General features: G+C 38.8%; 1 protein-coding gene across 1 annotated transcript in view; it reads left to right on the forward strand.

The window, feature by feature from the left end:
* The window catches only part of TSPAN3 (tetraspanin 3), a 36,392-nt gene extending 27,285 nt beyond the window's left edge, over nucleotides 1-9,107 (forward strand). Inside the window, exons 5-7 of the mRNA XM_050967101.1 lie at nucleotides 522-674; nucleotides 1,045-1,128; nucleotides 8,152-9,107. Of these exons, the coding sequence (XP_050823058.1) occupies nucleotides 522-674; nucleotides 1,045-1,128; nucleotides 8,152-8,244 (330 nt within the window). The 3' untranslated portion in view covers nucleotides 8,245-9,107. The remainder of the gene's footprint in view (nucleotides 1-521; nucleotides 675-1,044; nucleotides 1,129-8,151) is intronic.
* The last annotated feature ends 1,242 nt before the right edge of the window (nucleotides 9,108-10,349 follow it).

Here is a 10,349-nt window from a genome sequence, read left to right on the forward strand (position 1 = left end):
CATACTTGTTTAAAATGAGAGATTAAATTCTGAAGCGCACTTCCACAGCAAGAAGTTGACTCTGTAGTTGGCTCTGTAGCCATTTGAGCACAGGAAATGGCTCCAGGCCTTCACTTGTCTGAAGAAAAACCTAGTGGAATAGGGCTTTTCTTAAACTTATAAGGAGTCCCAAATTTTCATACGAGATGAAGAGCACAGAAAACTCAGTGTTAAACATGTAGCATCCAGAGGTAGAATTTTAACAGTATTTCATAGCTAGTTTTCAGGATCAGGACCATAAAACTAGTTTGAACTTGCAAGTAATACTAGTAACATTCAATCTGTAGTTTGTTTTTTGGCAAAACATTTGTCATGGCAAGTGACAAGACCTACTCTAATGTTCAATATTTAAGTAACACAGGCCGCCTCTTCTAATACATCTTTGTTCATGGCATTGTAATTAGTTACTGCATATTCTTAATTATTATCCCTTTACTAATAACTTTGATATACATGGTGGCCTTTTCTCTGTTTTTCTGCAGTTACGCTGTTGTGGGATCCACAGCTATTCAGACTGGCAGAACACTACGTGGTTCAAAGAAACTAAAAATAACAGTGTACCCCTCAGCTGCTGCAAAGCGACCAGCACCAATTGTACTGGCAGTTTTACCCACCCAATAGACCTTTATTCTGAGGTAAGCCAGGCTGGTGAATTCAGTTTACTACTATGTACAAAGCTGACAGTCATTTAAATTTACCTGTTTTGATGGCCAGTGCAGAGATTTGGGGTATATTTCATATATCCGGGATCTGATCTGGAGTCTGATAAATAAGTAACTTATTTTGCCCTTCTCCATCTCAGTTGGCTTTCCCATCCTAAAAGCCAGCCTTCAGATTCCTTACTTTTTCTTGATTTAAAGCTGTTAGCACTATAACTTTCTGTCCATTCTACTTGCTACCTTTTGACATTTATTTCAGCTTATTAGTGGATATGTAAGTAAAGCTTCTATGCAAAGTTATGACCTGGCTGAATACTTCCTAAATGGTACTATTTGCTTGTTTCAGGGGTGTGAGGCTCTAGTTGTAAAGAAGCTACAAGAAATCATGATGTATGTTATCTGGGCAGCTCTGGCATTTGCTGCCATTCAGGTGAGATTTCAAAACATTTACTGTTAGCTGATAACCTTTCATATAAAAATGAAACTCTGGATGGTAATCCCAGGTTACCATGCAAATGCACCAGTCTTCAACAATTTTAGTTTTTTTTATTTTGACTTTGAGTTCCATTGACCCAAGGGTCAAATAACCAAATATTTTAAATTGATGACTCATGGTTATGTCTAAATTCAGTGCCTTCACTTTTGCTGGAATGTGTCTTGCCTCCATTTTATATAAGATCTCCAATATAAATGACCAATGTATCTGAACACACCTGACATTCATGCTAAGCAAATACTTATCATGGATACACTTAATGGTAGTTAACATTTAAATAGTTACAAGTTCTTCAATTTACAACTCCCTTCAAACAAATAGGGGCAGTTCATACTAATGCTGCTGTCAGGAAATAAATGAGCAACTAAATCATAGTATCTCAGAACGACTTAAAAATATAGCCAGATTTTTTTGATAGCTAACTGTTACCGTGGCCCTTTGGAAAGGGGCATTGCACTGTGCTCTGAAGATCTGATTCAACTACTGGGCGATCAGGTGAGTGAAGTCCTGAGCTGAGGACTCTCCAATAAGAATTCTCTGTACACAAATCTAAGGCGTGTTAGCTCAAGCATCACAGCTGATACTTAACTGAAGTTCAGTTAGTGCATTGATTGTCGTAATGAACATCTTTGTAACACTGCACTTATGTAGTGTATTCTGTTCTTCTTTGTGATAAGTTACATTCCTTAATGAGCAGGTGCAGTGTGGCCGACTTACAGATGCTGTGAATACCATAATTTAGAATCTTATAAAATTAAAACGTGTTAACTAGTTTCCATAGATAGATATTGAGATGCATATTAAAATATTTAATTCTCTAAGTAAAGGGACTTTGAAAAAGTGTTCTGACACCTACTCTTAAATATGCCTGTATGTCCGGAATTCTGCTTCTCTGTTCATTAGTTTAGGCAGTTAATACGTCTAAAAAATCAAAGCATTAATCAGGTGTTTTCTGATGTAGCAGGGATATTACAATCCCAGTGAAAACTATACTGTGCATGCTGAGTGCTAAGATTTTATTTTTTTTAACGCTAACTGAATAATCCTCAGTCTTTTGCAGCAGAAAACTTTTAACTGGTATAACACTTTCTGCCTCCAGAAATTCAAAACAGCTGAATAAAGTTATTAAACTTTTATTATTTAGCTTTTGGACTGACATTTGTCTACAGGTGAATTTTTGCCAGTGTTCAGCACCTGAAAATGCATCGAGTAACGGAACTCCATCTCAGTGCTAAGAGAGACTCGTAAAACAGATACATCTGCATATAGATGCTATGCATTCAATGGGGTTTCATTGTCTTGAGCTGGCTTATTTCAGATTTATGAAATGCTAATTTTTTGCTTTTGGATAGATCTGGTTATTCCAACCCTTCGGAGGAAGGTTTGGATCTCCTGTTAAAGTAATGCATCTTGCCTTGGTGTTTGAAAAAAGTGCTCTGTCTTGTACCCATCTTGCACTATACAGTATTATGACATTCCTATGGAGAGAGGATTTCCCCTTGTGTAAATTTAGTGTATTTGAAGTCATATTCTTAAATTAAAAGTGCTTCTAAGTTGCTTGCTAGAAGTAACCATTTTGCTCGAGAGATACTTTTGCACTATGGGAACCTAATGCTGGTTGAAAACTTCCATCCTTCTGCCATCAGAATTATTTAACTGTAAATATGAAAACCTATTTTAACTAAGGGCTTGGCTACACTCACACTTTACAGCGCTGCAACTGGGATGTGAAAAAACACCCCCCTGAGCGCTGCAAGATACAGTGCTGTAAAGCGTCAGTGTAATCAGGGCAGCAGCGCTGGGAGCGTGGCTCCCAGCGCTGCACGCTACACCTGTAAGGGATGTGGTTTACATGCAGCGCTGGGAGAGCTCTTTCCCAGCGCTGCCGCTCTGACTACACTCACACTTCAAAGCGCTGCCGCAGCAGCACTTTGAAATTCCAAATGTAGCCATACCCAAAATCAGTGTTAGAGCAGAAGCAGTTATAAGAGGCGTGAGCAGTTGGTACTTAGAGATAAGTCAATGTTTAAGAATAGTTCTGATTACTCTAGAAAAGTGCTCTTGAATATTCAGGTATTCAGATGGAAATTGTAACAAGCTGTGCTGGCTTTCTATAAAGCAAAGTAGCTGCCTCCAATAGGATCAAAAATGGAAGTTTTTAGTTTCAGTTTTCAGCATCTTAACTGTCCCTTCTGATATCCTGGTTTCAGTTCTGTTAGTTTAGTGATGTTTCTTAGTATTCCATTTTTGTTGTTGCCAGGTACGGAGTTCAATGTTTAGCAACCATAGTTGACTTTTTTCTTGTCTGGGCTTCAGGTAGAATTCCCTCCCTCTCTCTCTCCTTCCCCTTCCCCCCTTAAGAAACATGTAGGGAGAAAGTTTTGTTATGAAGCTGTGTCCTAATTTCCAAAATGAGCTATATTTCTTATTTTGGAGTCTGAGGTAGTGAAGAGATGTCGACCCTTCCCCTCTTCTCCCCCACCCCAAAAAAAAAGGGTTATTAAAGCACTGTCAAAAATCCTAGCTCCTCAGCATGGGGGCTATAACCCATGCCACTCTTTCAGTCATGGATGCGTTTGCCTGTTGGTGTCCCACTGGCTTGCCAGTTATAAGCAAGCATGCTTGTTGTATAGTCTCTGCATTTTGGGTGGCACTTGCTTTGTGGTGCCACATGGCACCACTCTAGCTATCAGCAGGGAGAGTCCAAATTATGTCTGTAGCAAAGACTATGTAAACACTTTCCAAAAAAGATAAGGAAACATCAGAGGAGGTTTTTCTGCCCTTGCCAAGATATTGACGTAAGTTGTTTGAAATGTTTCCATATAGAACTGAAACCATGCAACACCCATTAAGCAAATAGATTACAAGATCTTATACACACAGCTCTAGGGTTCGATAAACAGTTTCTGTTCTTAGACACCTCTGACATTTCTGCTTAGCCCTGACTCCAATAGGAACTATTGACTTTATTAAATGTTACATCATCTAAATGGTTTTGTTAAGATTTCAGTATTAAATAAGACATTGGTTTAATCTAGTTTTTGATATAGTCGAACTCTACTTTCCTTTAAGCCTGGTCCTAACTGGCTTTACTTTATTAAGTAAATCTCCAATAGACCACTGTAAAGCTGTAGCATGTAGTGTGGCCATGATTCTGTGTAATGCATAGAAATATAATTTCAGTACATACTTTGTGCATATGGCACAGCAAGACTGTCAAAATTAATTGAAACATGGACAAGAATGTAACCTTTAACAAATGGGCTTTGACCTAGTAAATGTGAATTAGAGCGGCAGTGATCTTCTCCGTTCATTAAAATTTCTGATCAAGGCTTTAAGAATGCACACAGAACCCATTATGACCTCATTCTGTTGTTTCTAATAGACAGTAAGAATAATACTTCTGGCAGCTCTGCTTACAGCAACTCTATGTTGGCGCTGTAACCTAAAAGTTTAACTTGTTTCCCCAGCTTAGCAAACTCAGTTTTGAATATTTATTTTAAAATGAAAAGACTGAGGCAATGAAAGGTTACTTACACTTTTTGTTAAAAATAGCCCTTCTTCCTAAGAGCTGTTATTTTCCTGATATTGAGCTAATGCAGAACATTTTATTAGCAGAAATTCTAGACCCACCACTAAAATCATTAGAAAATTTTATCATTGACTGTTCCTCCTCACAATATACATTAATCGGTATTTGTTCTGCAAACAATTGCTAAGAAAGAAAATGAAATTAATTTAATACTTGAACTAAGTTTGAGACTTTGAAGTCTTCTTCGTACTAAGTTATGACTGTTTAAAGAGTCATTGAGTGACAGAGTAATAGACTTCTTAGTCTATACGTTTCTGGATTGATTGATTGATTTGTGTATTTTTTTCTTGAATGGTTAATTGAATGGTTTTCTCGTCAGTTTTAATTAACGTGGCTTTTAATGAATTGCTTAGAGACTTATTCTGATAAACATGAATAAAATGGCATAAAAGGATGAGGCAGAAATGTTACTTAAGTGATCATGTAAAAAGGACAATCTTAGGTTAAAAATTTGTATTTCAAAAAATCAGTAAGACTCTTCCATTGATTTCAATATTTTAGAACCTTTTTTCTGTTAAACTTAATACAGTTTCTGTCTTCAATAAAATGAGTTTGTGCTGTTCCACAGTTACTGTTTCTGAGAGGTTGGAGCAAAAACTGTTGGTTCTACAACAAACATAAAAGTGGCTTTTTCTTTAAAATCTTTGTCAGTTGCTTGGAACCCCTCAGATAGGAGAGAATCCAATAAAGCCACCTCTTTGTTAATCCATTAAGGTGCTGGTATAAGTTTCTGAGAGGCAGAATCTAGGATCAGAGTTAATAGATTTAGGGTCACTTTTCTTTTAAAAAGTCCATTTGAAGTAGTGTTCAGACTTCCAGTCACTGGCTGGATCCTTTTGTCTGTGAGCAGTCAAAGGTCTTAGCCATGTTGACAGTGTGGGCTGGTCTTCTGTAAACTGCAAGCAAGCTGAAAGGGGCAAATTCATCTAATTTCAGAGGTTTTCTACATATATTCCTGATTGGCTGGGAGACGATTTTTCTTAATAGCTAGTTTTATATGCTTTGTTCAGTGGACGACTGGTATCATCAAAGGTGGGAGTTTTCTCTTAAAGTATTCCTGAGCAAGTTCTACTTCCTGAGACTTGCTTGACATATTAAGAAATAAACCCAGGTTTTTAATAAACTGCAGAGTGACCAAACGGATCTAGTGTACTGTCAGCTAACGTGCATGCAAATTATAAAATGGCTGACATTAGGAAGTAGATACTGTGTAATGGACAAGCTAAGAAAACAACAGATCTGATCATGGAGGATAAGTGTAAAGTTCCCCAAGATGTTTTGATGGAGGGAGGTATGAAGATACAGCTTTCAGAAATAAACAGATATTAACTTGTGTTGAAGTTGAGATTTATTGGTCCAAGATGTAAGTACTAACTGCAGTGAAGTAGAGATCAATATTTTGGTGAATGTTAAGATTTTTAACACTGACCAAGGTTCTCTTGATGAATAGATAATACCAGCACTTTCAAGGTCTTTATTTTAAACAAAACACCGAACATGGAAGTCTTTTCTTCTGGCCAAAAATTTCAACAGCGTGTTTTCCTTTGGCTACTGATGTTCTAACAGCTGATGCTCTTGGAAGTCCATCAAACTTCTATGAAATAGTTGGCTGCATCCCACTAAGTGCATGTAGGATCTGTCCGACATTGTTCTAGACCTGACTTGACCCAACAATACATAATTTGACTGCTTTCACCTGGTCATAAGCTATGATTAGTTTTGTATGTAATGGCTGTAAACATTGTCATTCCTTACACTACACTAGCATTTTTGAAATATGGTTGGTGAAATGGGTTGGCTTTTAATGACATGTCAGTCAGGAATATTTATGGCGATGGCAGTGATTGAAGACTTTCACCAAGACTTTATTCATTTTGAACTGAACCGTGATAAATTTAGTTAACTTAATACTGACTCAGAACTGTAACACAGTTTAGCATTGATTCGAGCTAACATCATCTAATGTTACTGAGTTTCAATGTGCAAGTGTGCATTCCTGAACACAGACACATTTAGTACATGACTTTAATTGTTTCAAATAACTGTCCAACTGTTACCCAATAGTATGTGTTCTTGGTCAGTAAATAATGCAAATCTGAGAGGTGTGAATTTCCCAATTCAATGAAACCCAATGACAACATACATTCAGAATCTTCTTGATTTGTGCTGATGTATTCGTCTGCCTGCAGGCCTAGTTTCCATTAAACTTGAAGAAGCAAGGGCCAAATTTCAGCATGACTTGACTGAGTTGCAATGTTCCATTCACTTTCAGTCCAAGATTTGTGAAGGAACCTACTGAATTTCTATAAATGTCACCCTGCAGGCAGATATCAAGTTATGTAAGAGGGCTGGTGGGCGGGGGAGGGGGGCCTCTTTGGGAAGTACTTATCTCTGTTCAGACTTCTTCCTTTATTCAGCCTTATGAACGAATCTAAACAATAACTTAACTGGCAACCTTTTCATAAGGCATCATAAAAGGGTAAAGCCAGACATTGTGGACTTGGGTGCAAAGAAGTTCCAGCCTTCTCACTGATGTCTTCCTCAAGCATTTAACTTCTTTTTGTAAAGTATTTTACTTACAGCCATGAATACATTAAATCTCAGATTAACATCCCATGTACATTTATATGCTAATTAGCTGAACCCCCAGGTTTCTGGCAAGCTGCCAGAGTGGCCTTTGAGCAGCTGTGCACCAACCTTTGCAGCACTAACTGGATTTTAACAGGTGAAGACTGCAACCATGCACACACTTTGCCCAAATTGGGCACATTAGCAAAGAGGATTCCAGCTATACCATGTCCTTTTTATTTTTTTTTAAACAGACAAGTCATATTGTGTTAACTTACAGTACAATCTGATTTTGTACATTCTGGATTAGAGTAATTTACACATCAATCATCAAATAGTATAGTTCTAATTTCCCCTTTTGAAATATTAAACTTCTGGCACTTGGATAGCTTTCTTCTGTGGCAATTGAATGTTAAACCACTTCACCTTGATTTCAGTCTCTCTCTTATCCACTAATATAAAGTTTCTACCCTTTTTAAATTGGTCTTGATTTACATCTGTTTGCATAATAGAGGCAGAATACAGCAAATTATTTGACCAAGGAATAGCCTAAGGAAAGATACTCCTATAAGGTGATTTTTTGGGGGTTAAGAATCAGCTTGGCGCTGAATTTTATGTAGTGGATACAGTAGCTGGTACAGCTTTCAAAAGTCATCTTATTTTGCCTTTCATCATATTTCAGGCTTGATGTACAGTCATTTGAAATATACTGGCAACTAGCTAGTGATTGGTTTCTGGACATTAATCTCTTGCAAGTATCTCCTGTGTACTCAGTTTTATTTTTCTTCTTTCCATAGCTACTGGGCATGCTGTGTGCCTGTGTAGTGTTGTGTAGGAGGAGCCGGGATCCTGCTTACGAGCTTCTTATCACTGGAGGAACCTACGCATAGAAGATAATGCAAACCTAAGCTTGAATCTCTTATTTACTTGGAAGGTGAATGGGCCTGGTCTACTGCAGTAGTTTTCCTGCCTATGTAGACTTAGCTGAAACATACCCTGCACAGATGAGAACAGCTGTAATGTACACTGGTGATGGGCAAAGCAACTTGGCTTTCCACATACCTATATACTTACCTGTGACTCGCTATTTTAGCCAGCTGTTCATGTATCTAAATATGTTTTAGTTTACTAGCAAACTTTCTAATTTCAGAACCATTTGCAGATAAAGATTAATTTGGTTGACATGAAAGTCAAAGGAAGTGTACCTAATTTGGTAGATTACCTCTAAGCATTAACTGGCTGGTTCTTACATATATATATGGAATCCTTTAAATCTTCACTATGTGGAACTTTTTTTGGCCAAAGTTGTACAAAGGAAGACTGCTGTATTTAATTTGTGATGGTAAATATATTAATTCTTACCTCTCACCAGTGTAGTTTTTTTAAAAAACATAGGTGAAGTCCAGTACACTTTAAAGATAAATTGTAGGAAATGACTACTAACCAAAATAATTTTAGAATCACAAGCGTGCATCTTTGATCTTAAATTCAGAGATCCAATCTTTCAAACTTTAATGTTTTAAAATAAAGCTGGCTTTTCAAGAGCAAAATGTATGCACTACTGTTCTATAATGAATTTTCATTTTTTCTATGAAGAGCTGTTTTATGTGTTGAGTGAACTATTCTATTGTAGATCTTAAGTCGGTTTGGAAATAATGTAGCCATGTAGAGTAGCAAAATAGTATGTGAAAGTGATCTCACCTGTAAATAATAAACCTGATTAAATAAAATCTCTGTATATCCTCCCTCAAAATGTACCTGCTTGCATTGCATTTTTTTAAAGATTTCAGTACATCCAGCCCTCTGTTGCTACAGCTCTCTAATGTGAAAGCATCTGTTTTATCAACATATCTGTATCTTCTGATGTCTGATGCACCATTCTCTGGATAAATGGTAGGCCACTTACATGTTGTGAATGCTTGAACATGATTCACCAAAGATCTAGTACTTTAACCGGGGGTGGGGGAGGGATAAAGGTATTGTTCCCTTTTGGAGAGAGGATTTAAAAGCACCCCTCAACGGGAAATGCTCTGAAGTTGCATTTTCAAAACTGATTTAGTCACTTAAGAGCCTAGTTCCAAATTCAGTTTTGAAAATGTGACTTAAGCATTTTTGAACATTTTACCCTGTTCTATTCAGAGTACTTACTTCCCACATTATCTTACTGCTCCCACAATCTTGTGTCCCCATCCCCCAGTAGGTGGTGCTGCAGAGGCTCTGTAATTTTGTAACAGGCAGTGCTCTAGAGCAGGGGTGGGCAAATTTTTGGCCCAAGGGCCACATCTGGGTGGGGAAATTGCATGTAGGGCTGGGGCAGGGGGTTGGGGTGTGGGAGGGAGTGTGGTGTGCAGGAAGAGGCTCAGGGCAAGGGGTTGGACTGGAGATGCAGTGCAGGGTGTACAAGGGGGATCAGGGCAGGGGGAGTGGGTGCAGGGAAGGGTGTGGAGTGTAGGACGGGGGCTTGGCTGGGGGTTGGAGTGCAGGAGGGGTTCAGGGTGCAGGTTCCAGCCTGGCACTACTTACCTGGAGCAGTTCCAGGGTGGCAGCAGGGCTAAGGCAGGCTCCCTGGCCCCACGTCACTCCTGGAAGCCGCTGTCACCATGGCCTTGCAGCCCCTTGGGAGGAGGGGCAGAGGGCTCCTTGTGCTGCCCTGGCCTGTAGGCACCACCCCCTGCAGCTCCCATTGGCTGCAGTTCCTGTTCCTGGCCAATGGGAGCTGCGGGGAGTGGTGCACAGGTATGTGGTGCTGACTGCTTCTGGGAGCAGTGCCATGGGGGTAGCAATCCTGTGGGCCAGATCCAAAGCCCTGATGGCCTGTAGTTTGCTGACCTATGCTCTAGAGAAATCTGTAGTATCGATCATTGGAGGAAGGTGGAACAGACTAAATAGCATTATGGAGCAAACCTAGCAAGATGATGTCAGACTGAAGAAATTGGGAGAGCTGATGTGGGGAATCAAAATGGAGGGAGAATTCAAACAGCAGTTTTAAAGATTT

Source organism: Gopherus flavomarginatus, chromosome 9 (assembly GCF_025201925.1).
Source record: "Gopherus flavomarginatus isolate rGopFla2 chromosome 9, rGopFla2.mat.asm, whole genome shotgun sequence".
Classification (NCBI taxonomy): Eukaryota; Metazoa; Chordata; order Testudines; family Testudinidae; genus Gopherus; species Gopherus flavomarginatus.